The sequence below is a fragment of the Camelus ferus genome, chromosome 14, assembly GCF_009834535.1.
Source record: "Camelus ferus isolate YT-003-E chromosome 14, BCGSAC_Cfer_1.0, whole genome shotgun sequence".
Classification (NCBI taxonomy): Eukaryota; Metazoa; Chordata; class Mammalia; order Artiodactyla; family Camelidae; genus Camelus; species Camelus ferus.
In genome coordinates, this window is record NC_045709.1 from 19,314,580 (window position 1) to 19,339,765 (window position 25,186).

The 25,186-nt window shown below is 49.6% G+C and overlaps 1 protein-coding gene across 4 annotated transcripts in view; it reads right to left on the reverse strand.

The window, feature by feature from the left end:
- MTUS2 (microtubule associated scaffold protein 2) overlaps positions 1–25,186 on the reverse strand; it is a 410,325-nt gene that overhangs the window by 24,286 nt on the left and 360,853 nt on the right. For all 4 annotated transcript variants that reach the window (XM_032496368.1, XM_032496367.1, XM_032496369.1 and 1 more), the window contains 2 exons: positions 11,179–11,393; positions 2,685–2,790 (listed from right to left, as the gene is read on the reverse strand). In XM_032496368.1, coding sequence (XP_032352259.1) covers positions 2,685–2,790; positions 11,179–11,393 — 321 coding nt within the window. The remainder of the gene's footprint in view (positions 1–2,684; positions 2,791–11,178; positions 11,394–25,186) is intronic.

The following is a 25,186-nucleotide window of genomic DNA, read 5'->3' on the forward strand; positions in this document are numbered from 1 at the left end:
AGCACAAGCACACACACATGCGCACACACACACATGCACACAGACACTCCCACTCACTTCTGTACCCAGCTCCGCCACCATCCTGGCCAAGTCAGTCTCCATTCACAGCACTCATTGATTTCCCAACTTCTCCTAATGGTAAAACCACTGGGTAATTAATGTGAAATCTCCATTTTCTTCCCTTCCCAGGATCACTCTTCCTTTCCACCAGGAAGCAGCAATCAGGGGCTGAAGCAGGGAGGTTCCAAGGCGAGTGGAGCGTGGGCTCGCTGGGGAACGGATGGGTGAATGTGCCCAGCGCTGTGTCTGCAAGGTCACCTGGGTGGCCTCTGGGCCGCTCTCCGGAAACCGCAGAACGCTAGAATTTGCTTGAGCAAAAAGTCAACGCTAAGATACTCAGAAGGAAAGACTAATTGGACTGGTTCCTCCTGGAGAGTCTGGGACAATTCTGTTCCGTAAAAAGTGTCATTCTGGTAATAATTTGCAAGTTAAGCAGAAAGAGATGTCATGTAAGAGTTATTAAACAAATGGATTCTGTTTTCCTCCAGATGGGAACAGTCTTATTAGCAGTGTAAAGCTCATCTCATTCTGGCTACACAAGCAATTTGTTTTCATGTTATAACTGGAGGGAGGAAAGGTCTCATTAATCAGCCTGGATCATACGCTTAGCACAGGAGACTACTAGAGACCAGCAATTACCCTTCTGGCTGGCATGAGCTGCAATTAGGAAAAACTTTGTGGTTTCCATCAACCCAACCTTTTAACTAATGATGCTGAAGGTCTCTAAGAAATCCAGTTGTTATGGCTGAAAGTTATGGTCAGAAAAAAAAAAAGCTTGCCTATTCCTATTAACATAAACAGTGTGGCCTTCTGGTCTACCTGCCTTTGTCTAAATGAGTATTTTTAATAGTCATTGAGAGCACCATAATAATGAATTTTTTAGCTACCATTATATACACTTACATTGTCTTGACATTGTATATAATTCACAGGCCCTGGATGTGGCATCTAAGTGAGACTTCATTAACCAGAAAAATCTACCAGGTCTTTTTATATGAAAATCCAGAAACAAAAGGCACCGTTACTGTCCCATTTCCATTCATATTCCCATCCCAGAGACCATTTTCCTGCAGTGCAGTGACGGCTCTTGGATATTTTCAGGTGATCCCAACACCTCACAAGAGAAGTCAGTATCAATTCTGAAGACAGCATGAACCATGGTGACTCATCTATGTACCCATGGCGACTCATCTATGTACCCATGGCATATTTCATTATCTTAAGGTCATGACATTCTGTCCTATGCTTAATACTGTGCTCTGAGACAGTGGTTCTCAAATTCTGCAGCATATTAGAATCACCTGAGGAGCTTTAAAAAATCCTGATGCCTAGGCTGCACCCCAGAGCAATTAAATCAGAACCTTTGTAGTGAGATCTACCCCAAGTATTAAAAAAAAAATTCCCCAGGTGGTTCCGACGTGCAGCCAAGGGTGGGAACCAGTACTCCAGCGTGAGATGTGCTCGCAGGACACAGGTGACACATTTCACCAGTTCTCAGGGAATTCCTCTCCCTTGCCTCCGGCTTGGCCTTTTTCATGTACTGATCTCAGAGGTGGTGGGGCTGCTGCGTGCGGTGGGGCAATACCATGAGTATTGATTACAGCACAGGCACAGTGGACCTTGATGTTTACAAAGAACATTTAAAAAAAATTATCAAAAAAACTCTGATGTTAATTCTCAAATTTTTTAAATGCATTAATGTATTGTTAAATGTACTGTTTCAATATTTTATTGTAAAAATATTTGTTTTATTTTATTTTGGGGGGTAATTAGGTTTATTTATTTCTTTATTTAAAAGGAAGGACTAAGGATTGAACCCAGGACCTCATGCATGCTAGGCACACGCTCTACCACTGAGCTAGACTCTCCCTTCCTCTTGTTTTAATATACTTTAACAACCAGCCAACTGGAGGGAAAAAGTGAGGAAAGTGGAACTTGAAAAATAAATTATATTTCGGTTAATGTAAATGCATGTTAAAGTATAAAAAGTTTCTTTCACAGATTCAAACTCTTATTCGTACTTACTAAATGTTGCTGTTGTTACGACCCACATAAAACCCTACCAAATTACAAAAAATGTAAAAGATACAAATCACAAAAAAAGATCCTGAGACTCCACTGAAGTCCACGGTGGCTGTGAGGGCGAGGTGTGCAGGCCGAGACCCAATCAGAGACTGGCAGGGCCCTGAGGACGCCACACGTGCGGGGAAATTAGGAGGCCACAAAGAGGACAAAGCCCAGGAGCTCTACACCTACGTTAGATCAGCGATTCTCAAGCCCGGCTCCCCATTAGGATCATTTAAGAGCTTTAACAAGTTTTGATGTCCAGACTGAACCCCAGACCAGCTACACAGAGCCCTGGGGTGGGACCAAGGCTCCCCAGGGATTCCAATATTCAGGTAGGGTGGAGAGTATTGGCGCCAGAGGAAAGGAGTGGTCACTTAGACCTTAGATTTCTCTCTCTTCTTGCCACAGGAATCCACACAAAGGACATCCCAGGAAGGAAAGGGAGGAAGGAAGGAGAGAGAAGTAGGGAAAGGGAGGGCTCCCTGTGTCAGCTGCAGGAAGGGGTCAGCGTGCATGGTCCACCCCTGCTGGCCACACACATCAGGGCTGGTAGCTACCTTGGACCTTGTGGTCGTGGTCATCCTGCAGGATCGCGATGGCAACCGTGTGGCTGTTTTCCATCTCGAGGAGAGCAGCCTCATGGCTGGCGGTGATGTCTTCCACCTGCAGAAGATTACAGCTCTGGTTACGCAGAGAGCTGGGGGACGGAGGACTGCAATGCCCTCGCTGCCTGGAGGACAGAGGTGGAATTCAATGAGTGGAAAGGTCAGTAGCCCAAGCATCAAGGACATGAGATGACAGCCAGCCTCAGCCCTGTGCCGAGGTAGAGGATCCAGGATCTGGTGGTGAGGGGGCAGCCCTGGAGTCAGGTGGACGCCACGTGGAAGTCACTGCCACAGCTCAGCTGATCACACAGGAGGAAGCAGCTCCCAGGGGACGGAGGGATGTCTGCCTAAGCCACCTCTTTACTGCCCTGGGCCTCTTCTGGACCATTTCCTTCCACCCCGTTCCTCCCCCTTCCACCAACTACTCTATGAGAAAAAGATGAGGGTCCCCCCTACCAGACGGTCTGTTCTGCTACCCTGTGGTAGGTGGGAGCCACAGTACACAGGTATCTGGAGGGAACTAACATTTATTAAGCTCTTGATTACTCCACTCAACCTCACAGCTATATAATACAGTAATCATTTTTGTGTCCACTTCCCAGATGGGGAAACTAAGGCTTAGAGAGGTTTGAAATGTTTGGCCCAAGGGCTAGTAAGCAGCAGAGCCTGCAGTCAGCCCAGGTCTGTCCGACTCCACAGGCAAAGCTCTCTCACACACACCTCCGCTGCCTTCCTGGCAAGACCAGCAGTCAGTGCCCCAGACAAGTGGGCGGGTCTGTGTGTGCTCCCCGCATCTGCTTCTCAACAGAGAGTTTGCCTTCAGCTCTCGGTGCGGACCCCTCCCCACCCCCAGGCTGTGGGACTTGCTCCCAGGGGCTACTGCGTCTCTGGCTGGAGGTACATGTCCCCGAGCTTAATCACAAGTCGTGCAGCCAGCCCAGGACTTTTTATTCCACCCCCCCCCCCCCCGGATCTCCGACCCCACTGCACACCTGCGCTCCTGACTGTTGCTGTGGCTATTTTAACTTCAAAGTTACAGGGGTAATTGCATAAAACCATCTCTCCCTATGATAGCAAACCAGAACAATGTTTTTCCAAATCTTCTGTCAGCGACTCATTGTAAAAATACCACTGTACATTATTTCACACACACACACGCGCGCGCGCGTCTGTACGCACAAAACCAGTTTCACAAAGTGACACTTCCCTTTCCTATCTGCAAAAATTTGGTTTAAAAATTTTTATTCTATTTTACTTTGTTTTTTCCAAAATGCTAGTTTCAAACCACTAAATTCATTTCATGACTAACTAATGTGTCAAAACCTGACACTTGAACGGCACTGAACCAGCACAGGCGCCCAGGTTCTGAAGCTCTTGGGTGGGCCAGTTCAGAACATCTACCTCTCGGAGGGTCTCCTTTCTCTGGGCTTGTCTTCGACCTGGAAGGAGGAAGAGCTCTTCGCAGGAACGGAAGCCCACTTGTGAAGGGGACACATGGGCGTATTTGTCACTGAGCAGGACCCTGTGGGGCCTTCCAGGGTCAGCCCCCTCCCCCATGCCCTCTGCTGCAGCCCCTCTCTGAAGCACCCCGATAGCAGTATCTCACATCTACTTCCTCCACTTTTCAGATGCTTAAAACCACCACCAAAGGGAAGAAATGAACTGCTTGACAATGGAGAGCATGTGGCTCCCAGACCTCCTGGAGCCCAGGGATTGACAGTGTTGACCGCCCTGTTACCTCTATGTCAACCCATCAGAGGACTGCGTGCGAGCTGATCGCGTACCTGTGACCCCCACCCCCCCTTACCTGGCCTTTTAATAGGCTTTGCTGAAACCCTTCGAGGAGTTCGGGGTTTTCTTGGGCATGAGCCACCCTGTCCTCCTTGCTCAGCCCTGCCATAAACCTGTCTCTGCTACAAACTCGTGTTTCAGTTTGTGTGGCCTCACGTTGCGGGGGGCACACGAACTTGCTTCCCATAACATTTGTATTTTAAAATGGGATAGATCCGCACTCCGGATACCAACTGGGGAAAATTTGCCCAACTTTTCTCTTCTATGGTCAACGAGACCTTCATCCACTAAAATGGAAATATTTTTAGAGCTGGCAGATAGCTAGATATGAGCAGAGAAAGAGGGGCACAGGGAAAATGGCAGGAATTGGGCAGAAAGGAGGGGCACAGGCCAAAAGCAGGAAACCGCACATCATGTAGGCACCAGAGGTCCCTGGACAGAGAAAGAAAAGCAGGAACCTCTGGAATGGTAAGTGGTCACACCTTTTGGGGTGATGAGCGGCCTGGAGGCCAACAAAGGAAGGTGGGAAAAGGCAGGAGTCGCCAGTGTCTGAATGTAACCTTTTGTTCATTATGCCCTCATTTCAATAAAGTTAGTCTTGCAGATTAGAAGTACCCATAATGCACTGATGCCATGACACTTCTGATCCAGACTAAATAAGGACAAAAATCCTTCTCCCCTCGGGAAGGTGGAGTTGGGATGAAAATCAGGGAATACCATCCCAAACCCTTCCCTCCCCAATGAATATTCTAGCCGTTCATTTTTACACTTTATGTAACCAACTTGCAAAGAAACTCAGCGCAGCCGCTCCCCTGAGCCTGCCCGCCCTCCCGTTGAGAGTGTACTATCCATCCCTTAATACATTCCCATTTTACATTCTTAACCTCTACGTCTTGTCTCTGAATTCTTTCTGGGATGGGACAAGAACCTGGAAACCTGTTACATCTACCGGCAACAACATCACTGGCAAAATCGACAACGAACTTCACGGTGTTAGGACACCTGCAGGAAAATGGATGTGGTATTCAATGATTCGCTTTTCTTCACCAGACATTCTTGATTAAACAATATTTCACTTGAGGTTGAGAGCTATGAATCCACTCAGCAGAAAGGCTGATGACCATAGGATTTAATTGTCCAAATCCTATTTGAAGCTTTTTTTTTAACGGAATCTTTGTCCAAAAGTCTTTCAGTCTCCAGGAAAAACAAATCACTGGCCAAAAGAAAAGAAAAGGAAATATCTTTTCCCTATGCTCCACTAGTGAAGCCCCTTAAACCCACAGCACACAGTCTACAGGTGCAAGTACCACACGTTGTTTGGAGGTATGTCACCCAGCTCAGTATAACGAAAAACCTTCCATTGGTCCTTAGCATCACTCTAATTTATTGGGCTCTTACACAAATTGCCATGGGTGATTTCAGAAAAGAGAGGTGGATGCAAGGACTAATTCCAGAGGAGTCCCTTGTGTCCCTGGCAGTGGAACCTACCCTGATTGGCAAGGTTTGTGGTCAAATGCACGCCCTTCTGGTTGTTGGAGGCAGGCCTTTGATTTCGGTGGTGACGCAATACCATTAACCCAGTGATGTTAAGGATGATGTAAGGTGTGATCTACCTGCCCCAGCGTCTCAGAGGGACTTTGAGGGAGGAAATACTGATCCCCTAACTCTGAAAGGCCATAAGCAGTTAGAGGAATTCCCAGGATGTTTTGAAGGAAACCAGTGAGAACCAGGGAGCCAACATTTGGGCACCATAATCCTTACTCTTGAGTAATTTAGGTTTCTAGACAGATGTATGGTTTTTAAAAAACGTTCCTTCTATGAGGAAGGGGCCACGCACTCTTGGCCATCTTCCTCCTTGTGGCAGCATCAATCCCTACGGCTTCTCCCTCGTGGCTCCCAGCTTCTTTCCAGATGCTAGCATGGGCTCACACTCCAAAGCAGCCCGTCAGAGCTCTCAGCCTGAGAAGACCTCCAAGCCTTCGGCAGGCACTTGAAGGGATTCAGACAAGTTGACTCAAGGAAAACACAAGATCATTTTCTGCACTGTAGATCAAATGCAAATAAGAGACAGAAGGCGCTAAACCATAATCAAGCCATAGAAAACTTAAGCTGAGCAAAGCTTCCTTTTCTTCCTTTTAGAACCCTGGGTGCCCCCCATCCCCCAACCCCTGCTGGACCATCCTCCTCCCTCCTCCAGGAGGACAGAGTTCTGAGCTGGCCACGGAGGAGTCGGTCCACGTGCCCATCAGGTACTCCCAGTCACCCGGAGAAGCAGCTGGTCCCCGTGCCAGGCTCCATTCCCACAGCGGCTTGCTGTTTAGCTGAGTTACAGCAACGCAAATGGGTGGGGAAGCCACCCTCTTAAGACAAGTAAGACTAGAGCCGTGGGCTTCGTGTAGCCATTTGCAAAATGCAATGATGGGGGCTTCAGCAGTTCCCTTACAGAAGACTCACATTTAGAATGAAGGAGCATGTGCGTTATTTACATCGTCTCGGCTTTACTCATTAAACTAAACCGGATTAAACTCCCATTTGCCCCCATCCCAGACATGTATTCCTATCTGATGAGACAGAGGGAGCTGGCCATGCTTTTTTCTCTCCAGGGCTTTCTTAATGACTTTCCCTTCCAGATAACAAGGCGATTCATCACCCCTTCTGCCCCTGAGTCCCTGCTCCAGTATCCTGGGTGCCGACTCAGAGCAGACAGCCAGCCCTGCTAGAGCTCCCAGGCTGACTTCATCCCTTTCTAGGCTGTGTCTTTGACCCTTTGCCGCCCACCACACGGGCAGGTGTTTGCAGAGGCCCCTAACTTCCTCGGCCGCCCCTTCCTAGCAACCAGAGGCTCTGGGCTGTGACGGGTGGGGGCTCTGGTGCTGGAAGACGGAGGGCCTCTCGGGACCTCATTCTATTTGATTAGAGAGCGTGGTTTCCGCCAATGGCGACTGTGTGCCTGCCATGCGGGAGGACTGAAGAGACAGAACGCAAGATGATGGCCAAAGTGGTCGCTGTACATTCTGATTAAGCACTGGGGATGCCGTGCCCGCCAGACAGTCTAAAAGGATGATTTCTTTATAAAGGGTGGAAAGCATGTCCTGGATACGAGACAAAGCAAACATTTAAGCACCAAACAATGAACCCACAGCTCTCAGGACGCCCCCAGGAGCCAGAGGGCCCTGAGCGAGGGGCTTCGGGGCCAGGTCAGGGAGCGTGACGAACTGCCCAAGGGTCTTGGAGGGATGGAGGCAGAAGTCCCGAGGCTGATCACTGAATACCAGGCTTTGTGGGTGGGTATGTTTGGAGCAAAAAAGAGAAAAGCATGTGTGTTTACAGTAGAAAACCTGTTCTGTGCGCTCTGAGGCAGGGAAGCTCCAGCAAGTGGCTTCTGTCACTGTGCAGCTAGCTTTAGCATGAGCACTGATTGGATTAAACACCTTTACAATTTCAGTTTAAAGTCAGAGTCATACATTATTTTTAAAGTCACTGAAGAAAGCCACGAGGCCAGGCCACACCCCGGCTCATGCCCTAACTAGGCTGCAGGACTGGAGAACGAGGTTCTGCACGTCCTCCGACCTTGCAGCTCTGGGCCCTGGGGAGCCCTGCTCAGTGGCTCTGATTCCATTTGTGTGGGGTGTGGACAGAAGGGGTGTTTTGCCAGAAGTTGCCCCAGGTGATTCCCAGATGTGGCCAGAGAGAGAGGGCCTGTGGCCCTCAAGTCGAGCGGAAGGGTGATTTTACTGGGGGCAATCTTGCAATAAAGTCAGAGGTCAGCCTACCTTGGCAAGGGAGTTCCCGATGGGAGTAAAGCCTGAGAGGATTCTGTGTCAGAACAGAAGCAGCCTCCCCGCGGCCGCCTGGAGCACTGGGGCACGTGGGAGGCAGGGTTGGTGAACCTGACTTTTGAGGCTTGAGGAGGACAGAGATATCACCACGTGTGGACTAGCACTGCCAAATGCAACTGTCCCCATGAGGAGGACCGGAGTGTGGGGGTCCAGCACGGGTACCTGGAACCACAGACCTTCCAGATCTCCACTGTGGCCGTGCTCGGAGCTGCCTTCCTGGACCAAACATGTGCGCAATTTCTCTCCCTGGAAATTAGCACACGGACTGCTGTGTGTTTTGTCTTCCTGCTCGTTGCCTGCGTGCTCTCTGCTGGAGAAGCTGAAGGTCGGGATGGCAGTCAGCATTCAGCAGCAGGAGCAGAATCCGGGGCCTGAATAATTCATAGACTTAAACCAACCATTCCCCACTCCCGCCCCGCCCCACCCCGCCAAGCCAGTGGGTTTCTACAGGAAAGATTTACTCAGATGGAAAGTGTGCACATGCCATTTCCACCATGAAGCTTTCCCTCGTCCTCGCAGCTGCACACAAACTCTCAGTTCCTAAACACACCGGCTGTATTGCTCACCCGGTATCATAGTTTCTTGGGCACTTGCCTACAAAGGTCCCCAGGCCCATCACCCGAGGCTGTGGAACAAGCAAGTTCACATTTGACAAATCCTGGCATCTCCAGCAGCTTTCTGTCTGAGGCCCTGTGGACAGCAGGCGTTCGCTAAGCATTCTTTGCACAGGCGAGTGAGTAAATGGATGAATCACTTTAGCTGTTACAAAGGATCAAGAACAACAGAACTCAGAGCCCTCCTGAGACAGACACTGTTAAAATATACATAGGTAGCTTAGGTAACTCATTCTCAGACGGAGAAGTCAGGGCCTTGCGTCCCTCCCACTACGTGGTCTCTAAGAGGCTGCTGGCCCAGCTTGCGCAGGTGAGACCGCACCCCCAGCAGGCGCTCCCGCACCCACAAAGCCTTGCCAGGTTCTGTTGGGGCCCCGCTCCACCGGTGGACGGCCCCTCAGCAGCGGCCCCAGCTGTGGTTTCCACACACAGCACCCCCACGTGGGCCTTCATTCAGAGACTCATTCTCCTGCCTGGGGACCGCCTCCTACCCTTCCTCTTACCTCTCGGCATCTTCTCAACCAACCCAGAACTTCGGACCAGAAGCCGGTGAATACGGGTATAAACACATTCTCTGCATAAAATCGGAAATGAGGAGCCCTGGGATGCGGGGCACAGACAGAGCCGACGCCTGCACCAGGTCTGAGCCACGAGGCAAGGGAGCCCGCAGGCAGCAGCTGCGCATGTGCCCACTTAGCCTGCGCTGAGGAGCCAGAGGCTGGAGGTGTATTTCTAATCTTAGCCCAGCAGGTAACTTCAGCTCTAACCTATCCGTTTCCTGACCTCTAAATCGACACCGCCTCCAGCAGGCTGGTGTGTCTGGTTTCCACAGGCTTCTAGAAAAGGATGGTGACTCACCTGAGATGCTGAGTAGAAGAAAGTGCCATCAAACAGGAGGCTGTTCATTCTGATGACAGTGCTTATCATTACTCTGAGATTTCCCCCATGCCCCCAGGACTCACTAGCCCCTGGGGACCCTCGCCCTCCGGGGTATCCTGGAAGGCGGCCCAGATGCTCATGAGAATGAGGGGCCGCTCGGCACTACTGTGAGAGTTAAAGGGTGCTCCACGCTCCTCCTCGCAAATGCCAGTTTACCTTAGAAATGCCCCAAGCAGATGACAGATCACAATACACCCATGAGGAGGTGGCACTAAGGCATGGGGGCCTTGGGGACTCAGGAAGACGAGAAGGCAGCAGGAACAGTTCTCACAGAGGCAGAGCGAGCTCGTCGGCACCCGCCTGCCTCATGCTGACGCCGGCGCAGTGGTGGACAGGGCAGCGGGCGAGGAGATGGGCGGGCCAGGCTCCCACCTGCTTTCAGCCCCACAGGCTCCCTGGGAGCTTCTATAGCTGTTCCAGGAAGAATTACACTCTCCAGCCAGTCTGCTGGGCTGGGGTTAGCTAGAGGAATTCTTCCTTCATTAGGCAGACACACACTGAAGGTCTGCTCCGTGCAGGCAGCCCTGCGTCTGAGATCCGGCCGTTCACCCAGCAGACAACTCTAATTTCGTGCTTAACACGGACCCTGGAGCCAGACTGGGTTCAACCCTGGCTCTTCCATGACCATGAAGTATGGCAAGGTATTTAACCTCCGGGTCTTGGTTTTCTCGCTTATAAAATGGGGATAATAATGGTACCCAGCTGCGAGGGTTACCGTGGGAATTCAATGAGTTAGTGCCTGTAGAGTTAAGAGCAGGGCCTGGGGCACAGCAAATGTGAGACACGTGTGTGTTATTATCACTGCCCTCATGGAACATGCAGACGATGGATGGGGACAAAGTAAAACGCATCATCACACGTTAGGTAGTAGTAAGTGCCAAGGGAACTCTAAAGCTGGAAGGGGACAGGAAGAGTACCCATGTGGTTGGGAAGGGGGTCTAATTTTGGATAAGGAAAGGCCTCCCTGAGAAGGGAGGGAGAGAGGGAGTCATGGTGTGTCTAGAGGGAGAGCATTCCAGGCAGAGGACACAGCATGTGCAAAAGCCCGGAGGTGGGAGTGTGCCTGGGAGGACAAGGGAGGAAGGCTGGAGTGGCTGGAGGGGACGACAGGAGGGGACAGAAGAAAGAAACGAGGTGGGAGAGTGGGCAGACAAGAGGCTCACCTGCCTACCAGGACTCCCCGCTAAAGCGGGCTGGCTGCCCTCCACCTCCCGCTCGCGACCCCGCCGGCAGGGATGGGAATGGCCCAGAGCGCAGACTGACCTGCTCCTGGTGCTGACAGCGGATCCGCAGCAGCTGCGCCCGGTGCTCCTCCTGGAGCCGGGCCATCTCCGCCTCGAACTGCAGCTGCAGCCGCTCCTCCAGGTCCTGCAGCTCGGCCCGCTGCTGCCAGCCCAGCCTCCGCACCTGGTCCTCACACCGCCGCTCCAGCTCCTCCTTCTCCTTCTGCAGCTTCTCGCACCGCGCGGTATTGAAGGCTGGGGGCGGGGAGAGAGCAACACTTTGGAAAGACGGGTTAGGAGGCCCCGAAAGCATCACACCTGAGCCTCTGCAACGCCCACGGGGACACCACCGAGGTGGGCGGACATGAGGACTAGGGCGAGAGCCCCTTCCTTTTGCAGAGCTTCAGTTTGTAAAGCGCTGTCCTGTCTACCGTGTGAGATCCGCACAACAGGCCCTGGATGTCGGGGTGAAAGCTGAGCCCTGGGGAGCTCTGGTGACAGGGCCCAGCTCGGAGGAAAGAACTCTGAAGGCAAATCTGGGCTTCCTGACCACAAGCCCTGCGCTCCTGCTGCTAGGTCAGGGTTTCTCCGAGGGGCCACAGACCACGGGCATCACAAACACTGGGTACTTGCTAAAAATGCACACTCCTAGGTGCTCCCCGGTGGATCAGAGCCCCTGGGACAGGAGCCTGGCACATAAACTTTTCACGAGGACCACAGTGACTCTTACGCCCACCGAGGCTTGAGACCTGGGCACGCCTGGAGGCTGGAGACAGGATGGGGGGGGGGGGCACTGATTCTCTCCAGGCTGAAATGCAGGACAATCGCAGAGGGTGTGGGGGGTACATTTCAGGTGGTCAAGGCTTCACCAACACCGTCCCTTCCCACTGAAGGGAGGATGGGTAACCGGCCCGGCACAGTCCTGCTCTGCCTCCCCGGGAGGAGGCTGTGACGGCAGCTTCTGCCCTGCGCCTGTCCCACCTTCCCCCCTTAGTGTTCGCACCTCCCCGTGGGCTGCGGGCAGCAGAGGCCTGCTTTCCTTGTAAAATCTCTTCCACAATTGCAAACTGCTTCCAAGAAGGAGAAAACCTTCCCTGACGATCTACTATGTTTGGATCAAATGGAGGTGATACACCCGTGCACGGCGGTCGAGGTGCACATCCACGTCATTCATACGCCACAGAGGTGCTCTGTGCTGCCCGCTGGGGAGGCTGGTCACTCACTTTAAAACTGAGTGAGCAAGAACATGCACTGGTTAAGGACAACCTACACCCTAGGGGTGGTTGGTTATGATCAGGACCAGACAGCCAAGGTAGTTAGACAGCCTTCGAAATATCCTAATCAGAAGCCCTAAGGGGGCGGATACGTCAAGGGCTTCTTTGCCACATTCGCTCTAAAAGCGTTCCTTCATTAGCACAGGGGATGTTCAAAAACATTCTTTCCCTCGTGAAGTGAGTGATGAGTGGGCTGGATGTTGCAGAGGCATCTTGCCCTGGGTGAACAGTGTGTAAGAATCTGGTCTGCCCAGCAGCCTAACACGGTCCCCAACAGCCTTCTCGGTCCAGGGCTTCAACTGGCCCCGCGTCCCAAGATTGGGAGGGAGGATTCTGAGGCATAATCTGGGGAAGCTGTTAGGATTTTGATGTAATCAGGGTGTACTGAGGGAGGGGTGGTGGGCAAATGACCCCCACCCCAAACCATTTGAGAGTCACAGGCTGACCACTTTCCCATCGACCCCGAATTCCTTAGGGCATACTCCCTACAAACAAGGGCATTCTCCTACAGGATGATGATACAATCACCTACATCAGGAATCAACGCTGACCCAAAAGTGTCGTCCAGGGTTCAGACCCATCAGAGCTTCTCCAGTTGTACCACTGACGTTCTAACTAGAAAAAGGATCCCGTCCTGCACCACGAGCTGCATTTAGCTGCCCCGTCTCCTGAGTCTCCTTCAGCCTGGGACCCTTCCTCAGCCTTCTCCGGACTTTGGGACCTGGACACTTTTGAAGATGACCGGCCAGTCATTTTGTAGAATGTTTCTCAATTCAGTCTGTCTGAACTTTCCTCATTATTAGATTTAGGTCATGAATGTTTGGCAGGAAAATCACAGCCCTGGCCCCATGCTCTTCTCATCTGAAATATTCATCAGTTTGAATAATCTTTACACTGGAATTTCTTCTTTTTTAACTGTTTATGCAGGGAGTCAGGAAAATAATGCTTACGACAGATTGTCACGAGGTTGTACTGAAAATGACTGTGGTGTAGAGGAGGGAGTGCTACACATGCCAGGTGTCAAATATACTAGGAATACCCTTGAATAGATACGTTATTGTCACATCTTTTCAGCGAGGTAGACGTCAGGACGGATGGCTGGGCGAGCACCAGGCTTCCCAGCACAGGTAGGGAGACAGGGTTCTGCTCGCTCAGTAATACGTGAGACAGGAGGAGCAGATGAGGCTTTCTGGTCCCTGGAAGTGAGGTTAGGGTAGGGCACGGTCCCCACAGAAAGGACCTACCAGGAACGAAAGGCCAAAGCAGCTCAGGCCCGGAGGTAGCGGCGAGGGCTCGCCTGTTCCCAGGAGTCTGACCTACAGCTTTAACAGCTCCAGCTGCTCCCAAAAACCCTCCACCTTGGGGACAGTGTTAGGGATTTCACCAGGGACTTCAGCGAGTGAGAAAGTTGTCAGGGTCCACAGACTAGGGAAGAGGTGTGGCGATAAAGACAGGTTCGTTCTGGGGTGGCTGGGTTTTAATAGAATAGGACAAAAACCATGGGATGGCCATTAAAAAAACAGAGGTTGATGGTTTGAGAAAAAGTCAAAATTGAGGCAGAGGGGCGATCATCTCACCTATATATGGGGAGGACAGAGAGCCCTCTGCACAGACAAGAATGGGGCGCCACTAGGTAATGAGCCCCAGGGCAGGTTTCTGGGTGCACGGGGGGCAGGGGGGAGGTTCTCTGGACAGTGCTCTTGTTTCCCTAATTCAGGTGAAATAACGTCTTAGTGGTCTCTGCCCCAGGCATCTTGCCCACCCATTCCTTGGGATCAAAATAAAGCAGTGACAGCCACGTTTGTTTGTATTTGAAACAGGTCAATGAAGCAGTCCAGAGAGGAGGCACAGCCAGCCAAGAAACATGAGAACAGACGGTCAGCACCATTCATGACTCCAAACACGCAGATCAATGCAAGAGATGATTTTTCATCTCTAAGGCTGGTCAAGATGAAGTACTCAGATGCTAAAGCATAGGAGGAAACCGGCATTTCTCGGACTGACGGTGGGAGCGTAACTGACAGGCTGCTCCGGAGGGCACAGGTATCTTTCCGGATTTAAATGGCAGGGATGGGCGCACAAGAAGGGTGACATAGGAGGAGTCCGGGGTGATGAAAATGTTCTAAAACAGATTGTAGTGACGGTTGTCCAACACTGTAGATACACTCAAAACCACTGAATTGTACACTTTAAATGGATGAACTGTCTGGTATGCGATTATAGCTCAATAAAGTTTTTATGATATCTCAGGGAGGATAAATTTAGATATTTTTGTAGAAGGAAATTTCATATTTGGATTTTAAAACTCTGTGTAACAATGGTGAAGATACACACTGGCAAACTAAAACTCCACCATCACAGTTTTACACACACACGCACACACACGCACACACACGGATGTATGTGGAGCCTAACAGAACCTAAGAACCATTCTTATTGTTTCTTAACTAGAGACAAAGCATATAAAACTCAAATGAAAATAGTAAAATATGCTTATCGTGTATTTTTCTTTAATAAGTACTATCTTGTATGGGAAAATGTATTTTTCATATATTAATATCTGTATCTTTAACTCCAGGGGACCAAAACAACAAACTGACTATAGACAGATTGCCTAGCTGGAATAAAACAGACAGGTAAAGAAATGAAACTAACAAATCGGTTCCACTGGAGAAAAAAATTAAATAACACATATCCTTTAACCAAACAATTTCACCAGGGCACCGAAAAAAATCTGATCGCGGATGACTACTACAGCACGATGTGCATTGGGGAAATAGTGGGGGGCTAGTTAAAAAAAAATGATTAAATTCAATATACACATAGGACAAATCCTATATACAATGGGAGATGGGGAACCAGTGAAAAATAAGGTAAATCTTTTGGTGCTCTTGTGGGATGATCTGTAATATATTGTTAAACAAACAAAAAAAAAGGCAAGATACAGACATAGCATGAATACGTAATTCCTTCTTGTAATGGAAATGTACCTGTATTTCTAACTCTCTGTCTGTCCTTCCCCCCTTGGAGACTGTATGCCCAGGTTACAGGACTCACTGTTCAGGGAACACCTGCAGTGATATGTATTTAATATCCTATTATTTGTTTGCATGTTTTATGAGTAAAAACATTTTAAAAATTACCACCACGATCAAGAAGACTGGGTTTGAAAAGGCCATGGTTGCCCGTGGTCAGAAAGGACAGGCCTCTTCCATCCTCCCTGCAATTTTACTTATGCTCGTGGCAGGATGGCTCATGGGCCCGGCGCTCTGTCCAGGGGCTCAGAGATGACTGGTTTCACCCTAGAGCTGCCCCGGACGGCACTGCTGCCTCACATGAACGAGGAGCCGTGGCGGCCTGGGCTTTGCCGTCAGTGAAGTAGCAGAGTGGCCGCACCTTCACAGGCAGCACCAGCCCCCCAGTCCCCGTCACCGCTGCGTACTAGAGGTGGCAACTCCTCCTCCGGTGACCCCGGGCTGCAGAAGACACCAGTTACCTGCAGCCGAGGCACCCGGGAAAGGGCTCCAATAGCGGAGTCCCTAAAAAATAAACTTTCTCTTGCCTCAAGTAAATCTTCAAAGACATTTTCTATTTGGGCGTTTTGCAGACAGAGGTTGACGTCGGCTAATGTAGTAGCATCAGACAACACCTGGAGTCTTGCTTTCATCCATTCTTTCTTTTTCTTCATGAGAAAACATTTGGTCCTTTCTAGCGTGAGAGGCGAACACCACAATAATAAATCCCTCGAGTCTCTAGGAAGCTGAGAAAATAATTTCTAAAACAAAAGAATTATGAATGGCTAAGAGCACGATAACATTCCTAATTCAGAAGCATGAGTATGAAAAGCAAAAATAGACTCAGAGTCTATTGCACAGTTTTAAATAACTAAATATGTATGTAGGTATGAATATACACACACACACACACACACACACACACATATAGCATGTGTGTGTACACAGTACACACCTAACCCAACGCAGTTCATAAATCAAATGAAACTGAGAAAACTCAGTGAGGAAGATCAATTTTCTTTAAACAATTGCCCAAGCATCCCTTGAATAATTACAACTCATTACTAGTTTACCAGAGAGGAAGCAGGGACTGGTAATTACAGCCCGAGACTTGAACTGAAGACAAGTGTCTGGGTCTAAAGCTCATGACGGAGCGTAAGGAATGACACCACACAGCCTTTTCCACCACAGGAAGTGCTTCAGGTACGACAATCACAAAACAAGTCATCTAAGTATGAAGAAACGGCACCGTATATAAACAAGTGGTACTACAGCAACAGTCACTGTTCTGGGCTGAGTTGTGCGTCCCCAGAGCTCACACGCTGAGGTGCACACCCCCAGTGCCTCAGAACGTGAGCACGCGTGGAGACAGGATTTATAGAGGTAAGGAAGTTACATGAGGCCTTCAGGGCCAGCTCCAGTCCAGCATCACTGGAGTCCTCAGGACACAGACACCTGTGGAGGGAAGATGTGAGGACACAGGGAGGAGGTGGTCGTCTGTAAGCAGAGGGAAGGGACCTCAGGAGAGACAGCCCTGCTGGCATCTTGACCTTGGGCTTCTGGCCTCCAGGATGGTGAGGAAATACATTCCTGCTTTTGAAGCCCCCAGCCTGCAGCACTTCGTTATGGCGGCCGTGGCAAACTGACACAGTCAGCATCGTTACACATTGACAGGGGGGCGCCCAGTCAGACCAAAGATTAAGCTGTTTCTTGGAGAGATGGGGAGTAACTGGAAAGATAAACTAACTTTCAAGGAAACAAGCGTAATTTTAAAATTACCCATAATCTCACTACAGAAAGAAAATGAAACTTTCAATGGCATAAACCTTTCACAGCGTTGCAGTGGTGTGAATTCTTAACATTCTGTGAGGAATTTTCCATGTCTTCCTGGTTAATATTTTTATGGCTACCTTTTATTTTCATGCTGATGCACCATAATTTATATGCCTTTATTGTCAGATATTTGGTTAGGGATATATATATATTTTTAATATATATATATATTTTAATATATATATATATATAAAAATCAGCATAAATTCCTAGGAGTGGAATTAGAGGGGCTAAAGATTATGAGCATCTTTGTGAAGTGTTTTTGTTTTTTGTGGTGTTTCCTGATGGCAAAGGTCCTGTAACAGATCAGCGCCCACCAGGGGGCGCTATGATGTCTGGAAATGCCCTCTGGCGGCCAAGGGCTCCGTCGGCACTTGTCAGACCACAGGGAACCGCAGGAGGCCACAGGGTCAGTCGGTGAAACGCGCTGCCTGGGATCCTGGCCACACTGCCCTGTGCAGCCCTGTTCTCCTCCTCTTTCCTTAGGAGTTTCTTTCTGATGAAAACGTCAAGAAGAGAGAAAGGAGAGGCTGAAATGGAGAAGGTGAGGTTCACAGACTAGGACTGTAAGGAGTGTGAAAGGGCCAGTGGGTCTCCTGGCATCTCCGCGGGTCCCTGCGGCATCTCCAGCGCCGGGGACTAAACGGCGGTCACCGTAAAAACAAGAGCTTGCGTTTGTACAGCGCTTCCTGGATGCCGTCCACCTGGCACACCCTGCCCTCCCCGCTCCCCAGACAAGTGTCCAGCAGCCGGTGGCGGCTGAGGAAGGTAGCTCGCTGCCCTGAGCCGCCGCGGGGGCGGTGAGGCCCTAGAGGGCGGGGCGTCCCCTCTCTGCCGCCGCTCAGGTGCGCCTTCGGTAGCTCAGAGGCAAGGGGAGGCTTTGGCATACCAGCCTTCGAGCACTCCCTGTGTTGAATCGCAGCCACCCCTTGACCTGTCTGTCTCCCTCCCGAGTGGGCAGGGACTGCATCACAGCCACTTCTGAATCTGTGCTCAGGTAGGCAGGCAACAGACAGCAGTTGAATTTACTGAGCACCTGCTACGTGCCACAGCCCAGTCCCGTGATGAGCAAGACACGCTGTCGGGAGGACAAATAAAGACAAGGACAAATGTTTCCAATAGCAAAATGTTAGGTAGTGAAAACCTGTGATAACTGCAGGGAAAAAGTGAAGTAAGGGCAGTGCGAGGGGAGGGCTGGGGCCAGGCGCAGGGTACCTCGGCGCCGGTGGACGCGGAGGGCGCTCTGGGAAAACACCAGCCGGGTGGCTGTGAACGACAGCGGAGGAGGTTCCAGACGGAAGGACTGCATGAGCAAAGGCCCTGGTGGGGAGACTCGGCACACTTAAGGAACAGGAAGACAACAGGGATGGAGGGTCCATAAGGGAGACAGTGGAGGAGGCGAAAATCGAGAGAGGGAGAGTCAGATGACGCAGGGCCAGTGGTCCCTGGAGAGGAGCGAGGGTTGCACTCGGGGGCCTGGAAAGCCCCCGACAGTCTTACACAGGGAGAACACAGGGGCCCCCTGGTGGCTGCATAGGGAATAGACAGACAAAGGCGAGGACGTTTCTGAGGTCCAGGCAGATACAACAGTGCCTGGGCCCAAGGCTGCAGCCTGGTGGAGGCCGGATGGATGTGCGATGCACTGGGGAGGCAAAGACACCTGCACGTGCTCCTGGACTGGACCGGGGAGGTGAAGGAAAGACAGGAATCGAGGCTGACTCAGGATATTGGTCTGAGCAACTGGGGATGGCGGTGCTGTTTAAGGAAAAGTGAACATTGGCGGAGGAGACCCACTGGGAGGAAAAGCACACATTAGGCACCACATAAATCTCTACTGAAGTAACAGCTGAATTCTGGTACTTATCAGGGCCCACAGCTCACAGACGTTACTGTGGCATTCGCCTCCGGTCCACGGTACTCAGGAAGGACCTTTCTGGGAGTTGCCAATTAGTGCGAAAAATGTGAAATTCAGGACCGCTGGATTTTTGACAAGCTTTGTGACACTTTAATGATTAATGATAATATGCCACTTCACACGGGGCACATGCTGTGGTCAATTTTATAAAAGCACTGAAGTCTTAAATGCATGAGATCTCAGGACAGAGCTCCCCCAGTGAAGCGGGGGCAGACTGACAGCCGGGTCTCCCTCCCCACAGGCGTGTGAATGGTTTGTTGAAGGACACCAGGGACGTGGCAGTAGTCAGAGGAAGGGCATTTTCAAGCTGCCGGGTATTTCAAATGCCCCGTAACAGATACAGACACAGGCTTCTTATCAAGGTGATGTCCTACAGTGCACTCACCTTTTATTTACCTGTGGACCAAACTGGTCCCCAAACTGGATGGCTATGTATGGGAGCCTCAAGGTTCCCAAACACGTGTCATGAAGTGCCCCATCCACGTCCCACCCCTTACACTTAAAGTTCCATACAGCGTAATATTAAATAACTTCCTGCACACTGGATCCGGAATGTCAGAGCTTCCAGAGAACAGATTAGAAGGGGGGTGGGGGGGGAGGGAAAGCCCAGGACGGAAGTGGTCAGGTGACACCTGGAAGGGGCAGGAGACGCAGTAAAGAGCAGCCCTGGCCTCGGGGCCAGCCTCCGTCCTAGGCTCTACTGACACCAGCTGTGGGAGTTCTGGCAGCTCACTCAACCTCTCTGGGTCTCAACATTCTCAAGGGTAAAATGAGGAGCCTGGGCACTGTGATGGGCTGAAATGTACTCCCCCTAAAGCCAGATGCTGACGCCCCATCCCCAGCACCTCAGCGTGTAACCGCAGTGAGGGATGGGGTCTTGGAAGCGGTGACTAAGTTAAAATGAGGCCATTAGGGTGGGGCCCGGATCCAATATGATTGGTGTCCCTATAAGAAAAGGCAGAGCCACCAGGGATGTGTCAGGGGCCACATGAAGACACAGGGAGAAAACATCCCCCTGCAGGCCCAGGAGAGAGGGCCGCAGGAGAAACCAGCTCTGCCAGCGCCCTGACCTGGACTTCGGCCTCCAGAAACATGAGCTCCTGCTGTTCAAGCACCACGTCTGCGGGATTCTGTCGCGGCAGCCCGAGCGACCAGCAGAGGCGCTGTGAGCGTTAAGCCCCCTCTGTCCCGGCACGCTAGGACTCAGTAATTCGGTGGGTGTTGTAATGGTGACCAAGAGTTATCAAGGGGAGATTTTTTTTTAATATCTTTTTTTTTTAAGTGGAGGTACTGGGGACTGCACCCAGACCTTGGGCATGCTAAGCACGTGCTCTACCACTGAGCTACACCCTCTGGGAGTTTGGGATTTGCAGATACTACCTACTCTATATGAAACAGATAAACAACAAGGCAATAAGGTCCTACTGCACAGCGCAGGGAACTGTATTCAATACCTTGTAATAGCTTACAATGAAAAATAATATGAAAAGGAATATATATATGTATTACTGAATCACTGTGCTGTACACCAGAAATTAATACCACGTTGTAAACTGATACTTCAAAAAAATAAATCAAATCAATATTTGCTGGATCTGTTTAAAAAAGAAAGAGTTTATATTTGTCCACTGTCATCTCTTGAAGACAACAGCAAAGGCTGTACCATTTTTATTATGATCTCCTTCCAAAATGGATCCCTAAAGAAAGAAGCTTCATCTGCAGAGAAAATTTGCTTTTGTAGAATGACTCACTGCCGGGCAACAGGAGACACTCTTAGTAATAACAATGCTGGCCATTTCTATGTGTCATCCTTAATGAAATTCTTTAACACACAGTATTAACTTGTTCAGTCTTCACAGCACATTTCAAAGCTGGGTAAAGCCAGAAGTTTTGCTCTGATTTTATAGAAGAGGAAATGGAGGCTCAGAGGCATTAAGTCACTTGTCCAAGGCCACACAGCAAGAACTCTCTGGAGGAAGCTGGGGTTCCCAGCGGGTGTTCTGAATCTTAGGAGTGCTCCTTCCTTCAAATAATAATTCAACTGCTATTCTGCCTTATGTTTTGGAAGAATGGAGATAAAGAAATATAAGGAGAAACAGATACAAAAATCTCAATTAGTTTCAGGTGCTTATTCGAGTAATAAAGAATTTGTGCTATTTTTAACGCGTTTCTTAGGATAAAGGATGAGCCTTTCAGCAAATGGGTAATGATGGCTCCTGTCTGTGAATGTAACTGCGATGCTCAGAAGTAACCTTCTTGGTATGAGAGGAGAAAAATGCAACAATGATTTCTAGGGGCAAAGGAGGGGAGAGGAAATACATTTGAGAGGATGGTTATAATGATGAGTTTAGGAAAGAGAAACAAATGCAGTCTGCATGAGAACTAATAACACTACTGCCCATGATCGGGACATAGCTTTCTGCGGAGATGGTTCTGCAGAGCGCCTGCGTCCCCCTTTCCCCGGGGCTAATCTGGGCTCCGCTAACACCCCATGGGGGCCGGCTTTGAGCAGGTCAGAGAGTGGGTCCATTTGGTTGCAGTGAGCATTTATTGCTTTTAATTTTTTTTCCTCCTGTGCAAAATGGCATGGAGAAGCTGAGCCTCTAATGTTATCTCACATTAATATTCGTTCCATAAATTGTACAGTGAACACCACCTCCAGGTTGAACATCCCTTTTGAAGAAGTTTTTTATGACTTCCCCAAAGATGTATGAACTTCTGCCTAAGCTGAGACTCTGGACCCATCTTCCCTGTAGCATGCTCTCTACAGAGGAAGCAGTGACCTCCTGTGCCCCAGTCCCATCCCCCGTATTGGCTCTTGGTGGGGACGGAGGCCGAGGGGCTGCTAGAGAATACATTTTAATCCATGTGACAGTGGCAGGCTTGCGTACTGTCATTCCCTCCTTCAGGATGGCAGACACACGCCGGGCCTGGCTATCCCGTGCTCTCCACAGGGTTTGCGGCATTTTCTCTGAAGGTTTCTCAGATTTATAATGAGTCTTCATTTGTTGTCCAAGGGTTTATTGCTTTTAATTTTGCATAGGAATGAAGGATTAATGTTTGAAAATTAGTAGAATCTAATTTTTTAAGAGGTGTGCATTTCCCCATTAACTCCTCCCAGCCTCTTGGCCATGACTTCCAAATATATCAGATCCACTTCCAGGAACAAAATGGACCACCTCGAATTGTTGCTACCTACCAACTTTAGGCATAAACAGAAAAGTTAAGTTTTCGGCGATTTATAATAGCTCAAGAGTGTGTTTATGATGAGCAGAAATATTTGTCTATTATCCTGGCTACACCCTGTGTCGTGTTCAGGGCTGTTGAAACAGGCAGCTGGGCCCCCCCGCCCCCAGAATGTCTGCGTTTCTAACAAGTTCCCAGGTGATGCAGATGCTGTTGGTCCAGGGACCTCCCACTGGGAGCCACGCCCACAAAGACAGTGCTTCTTCAACTTTAATACAAATTATCTGAGGCTCTTGCTAAAATGTGCTCAGTGCAGGACTCAGGCCCCAGAGCCATCCTCCCTGGTGTGCAGAAGACCCGCAGCCTTCATTACCCGGGTCAGGTAGACGGCTCAGCACAGAGCAGAGGGCGGATGTGTCCATCCTTGACGATGGGCCCTGACCGTTGCTGCGCCTGGAGCCATCTGCCTGTCTGAATTCTAGGCCTGCCTGTTCCCTCTGTCCTGACGTGAGCTCCCAGCTGGCCCTGAGTCTCTACAGTCCCCAAAGTCACCCCCAGGCCAGCAGCAGTGCTGGAAAGCAGGACGAGTTGCAGATTCTTGGGCCCCATCCCTTCCTACTGCATCAGAAACTCTGGGGCTTGGTGGGGGTTGGGGGAGCTTTGTGTTTCCTCAGGCCCTCTCTATGGAAGAGTGAGGATGCTGCCCTTAGCACATTCCCACCCCAGGGCCTTTGCACGTGCAGTTTTCTCCGTGTGGAACCCAGTATTTCCAGCTCCCTCACCAGACTCCTAGCTTGCCCTTTTTGGGTCTGGATCTCAGCCCCAGAAGCTCCTCCTCCAAGCTCGAGACCAGTGCCCCCTTGTCAGAGGTCCAGGCTTCAGCTCCGCCAAGTGCCTCTCCAAGCGTCTGTGTTTTAATCACGCTAGCCGCTTCCTGAGTACCCCAGCTGCTTCCTGCGGCTGCTACCTCCACGGTGCCTCGGGGTCCTTGTTTTGCCTTTTCAGTGGCCTAGCTGACAACTCTTTGCATTAAATGATCACTGGTTAAAATAACTGGTGTGGTGTCTGCCTGCTGGCGGTGCCCTGACTGCCAGTCTGGTGAACTCAGGGATCTGTTCTCCACACCTACAAACCCGGCCAAGTGCAAACTGGCCTGCTCCCTCCCAAGTGAACAGCAAGGGAAATGTCATTCCAACTGATCTCAGGTGAATGTATTTTGATGTTTGCTTGGTCCATCTGCATATAGGGTGTGTGTGTGTGTGTGACCGTGTGTATCCTGGGAGTTGCTGCCTGAGAGTAAGTGACTTATTATCGCAAATAAACCCTATCTTCAGTTTCTTGTAATAACATCTTCTGGAAAAGAATCTAAAAAAAAATGTATGTATGCATATAAGGGAATCACTCTGATGTACACCTGAAACTAACACTGTAAAACAACTAAACTGCAATAAAAAATAGAATTTAAAAAACCCTTTAAAATGCCCCCCAAGAAGATGCCTGATTTAGAAAATCACTGAAGAAAAGAGAAATCTTACAGAAGAGAATAATCCTGCAGAAAAGCAGGAAATGCTTTTGCCATTTTTTTTCCAGTTGCTGACTTGAAGGAAAGGCCATGGAATTACATTAAGTATCGGAATGTTTTTGTAAACATGTTTTTAATAAGAAAAAATCAGTTGGTCCCCTAAGCTGACCAAGTAAATGCTAACTAAATGTCAGGACGGAGCCCCAGTCTTTCAGCCTTTCCCCAGGCACAGTGTCTCTGTCTGGCCGCTTCTGGCCACTCTCCTACCCAAGTCCTTCACAGCTCCCATCACTGGACAGAAAAAGCGCTTCATGGACTCACCACTGCTGGGAGTAATTAGAGAAGAAGAAACAGGGTTTGGGGATGGGAGAGGGAGAGAAAGTGGATGGCAGAGCTTTTGCATCGAAGCTCTGATGGGAAGAACGCACTGAAGCAAAGTGAACTTGGACCTAAATGCTGACTGCAGAGCCTGGCAGGTGGGGGCTAAACCGACAGCAAAATCGCTGCCAGCACCGAATGTTGGCAAGGACATGGAGGAACTGGAACCCTCGCACCTTGCTGGGGATGGTGCAAAATGGTGCAGCCGTTTCCAGAACTGTTAGGCAGTCTCTCCTAAAGTTAAGCTCGCATCTGTCCTATGACTCAGTAACTTCTCACGTAGGAGTTTAACTGACAGAAATGAAAATATCTCTGTCCACAAAAATACTTGTGCAAGGACATTCATAACAGCCTTATTTTTAACAGCAAAATGTGACAGCAAAACAACTCAAATGTCCATTAGTGGAAGAATGGCTCATTCATTTTGGTATTCCCGGGCCAATGGAACATTACTCAACAATACAAAGGTATATTTATACAGTAGAATACTACTCAACCATAAAAAAGAATAAAATAATGCCATTTGCAGCAACATGGAGATCTTCACACAAGTGAAGTAAGCCAGAAAGAGAAAGAAAAATACCATATATCACTCATATGTGGAATCTTAAAAAAGAGACACAAATGAACTTATTTATAAAACAGAAACAGACTCACAGACATAGTAAAGTAAACTCATGGTTAACAGGGCGGAAAGGGGATGGGAAGAGATAAATTGGGAGTTCGAGAGCTGCAGATACTAACTACTAAATATAAAACAGATGAACAACAAGATTTTTCTGTACAGCACAGAGAACTATATTCAGTATCTTGTAGTCACCAATAACGGAAAAGAATATGAAAACAAATGTATACGTATGACTGAAACATTACGCTGCACACCAGAAATGGACATATTGTAAACTGACTATACTTCAATAAATGAA